The sequence below is a fragment of the Blastocystis sp. subtype 4 genome (assembly GCF_000743755.1).
Source record: "Blastocystis sp. subtype 4 strain WR1 chromosome Unknown seqid_0735, whole genome shotgun sequence".
Taxonomy (NCBI): Eukaryota; class Bigyra; order Opalinata; family Blastocystidae; genus Blastocystis; species Blastocystis sp. subtype 4.
Genome location: NW_014568812.1, coordinates 1 through 1,929, shown reverse-complemented (window position 1 = coordinate 1,929; position 1,929 = coordinate 1). Strand labels below are relative to the sequence as shown.

Genomic DNA, 1,929 nt, shown 5'->3' with positions numbered 1-1,929 from the left:
GAGGAGTGGCTGCCTATGTGAATGGAAATCTGTAGTCTATCAATCACTGATCATGATGCTAGTGTATTCTCGAAGTTCCATGTGATTCTGTCAACAGCTGGAATTGAGGAGGGCAGTAATGTATTCAGTTTCGAGATTCATCGTGGTTTGAGTGGTTCTTCTTCTGATCCTGTTGTGTTTGATTCTACTGGAGTATTTGGAGTTGAAGATTGTTCTACTGTTATTGATTCTTATTCTTCTCTTGATTCAACTAATCCAACATCTGGTACTCTTGCTGATATCATGGATCTGGATCCTTATACTACTGGTCTACTTCCTAATATGATTGGAACCTATATTGAATGGACTGTTGAGAATCTTGTTGGAAGCAAATGGAACTCATTCAACATGATTGGAACAACTACAGTTTCTTCCTGGGGATTTGACATTATTGGTTCCAATCCTGAGGATGAGCTAGATGAACCAGTCACAGTTCTGAGTGTTTCTGATCAGACTATCACTTCTCGAACAAAGCCTCGGATTGCTGTTCCTGTGGCTCTAGCTGGATTCCGTAGATATCGATGGGAGATGACTGATACTGCTTCCTCAACAATGACCTTGAGTTCGATTCATATGGCATATTGTAAGGCTATGGGCGATGTATGTCCTGGAGAAGGCAGGTATCCTTCTGTGAATGAAGGTCAAATCTCTCCTTCTTCTTGTCCTGAGGGTTACAGAGGTTATTCATATCGTGAGTGTTCTGGAGGTGTGTTGGGTGAAGTTAAAATGGATCATTGTACCCAGATTGCTCCAACCGATGCTCGCTATCTAGCATCGCAATACATGTTTGTAATGGGAACAGAGGTGAAGACTGACGTTCCAACAGTGAAAAACATTGTGGAGCGTTGGTACATTGATACTGGAGTGTTCCTTCCTGCTGGATTGACTCTCAATTCCCAGACTGGAGAGATCTCTGGTAATCCCACCAACACTCAGGAGTTGACAGCGTACACTATCTATGCTGAAAACCAATCTGGGGCCACTCAAACAACTATTGGAATTCAGGTACGAAAAGGAAAGTGTATTGCTGAAGGTGTGTTCCCTGTGACTGAAGTGGGAACAGTTGCTGAATATGACTGTGCTTCTCAGGGTAGTTATGTGGGTACACAGAAGCGTGCTTGTGTGTTGGGTGTTACTGATGGAGAATGGCAAAAAGCATCTGGAATCTGTATGCCCATAGTAACGATAGTGCTGGTAGTAGTTGTGGCGATTGTGATTATTGTTGTTGTTGTGTTCCTGCTAGTGAGAACTGGAACGAAAGCAAAAGCTGTTGGTGGAATAAAGGGAGGCAAGAAATCCACTAAGTCTGGGACGTCAAATATTATGACAAAGAAGATAGTTGGAAAACAAGTAAAGGTTTAGAAAGAGTATTTGTTATGAAAGATGAATAGTGATGTTATTTCATTATGGCTTTAAAGAAATCAGTAAAGAGGGAATAGTTTTTATCCCATCATCTGTGCTATTGAATTCTGTATGATCACTGTTCCATTTGGAATCCCCTTATAAAGTATTTTGTAACTAGTTAAGGAAAATTAAAGAAGTTGACGTAAGTAGTAGGTAATTGACATATGTCACATACAAATTGGAAGCAGGCAAACCGTTGCAAGCATGGACTTCCAACCCTGGGTAGCTTATACAGGGAGATGATGAAAATGGAGGTTCATTTTGACCAAGACAATATAGTAGGGATTAACAACAATTGTCTTGTTAATCTTCAGAGTATATTATTGTCTTCAGTAAGATGGATTATTCAATAATCATTCAACCCAAACTATTCTGCAATAGGGAATACAAATACACGGAATTGATCTCGCCATGTCTTATAGGTCAACAAAGTATCATATTCATCACTACGAGAATTGCATAGATAATCAACCCATTCAAAGAATG

The 1,929-nt window shown here is 40.1% G+C and overlaps 1 protein-coding gene across 1 annotated transcript; it reads left to right on the top strand.

Annotated features, from left to right (window-relative positions):
* Positions 1–21: 21 nt before the first annotated feature.
* On the top strand, positions 22–1,401 carry JH06_5406 (hypothetical protein; the record flags this gene model as incomplete). The annotated part of the gene is made up of 1 exon (XM_014669275.1): positions 22–1,401. One exon carries the CDS (start codon positions 22–24, stop codon positions 1,399–1,401), a length of 1,380 nt encoding a protein of 459 aa, XP_014524761.1.
* Between the last annotated feature and the right edge of the window lie 528 nt (positions 1,402–1,929).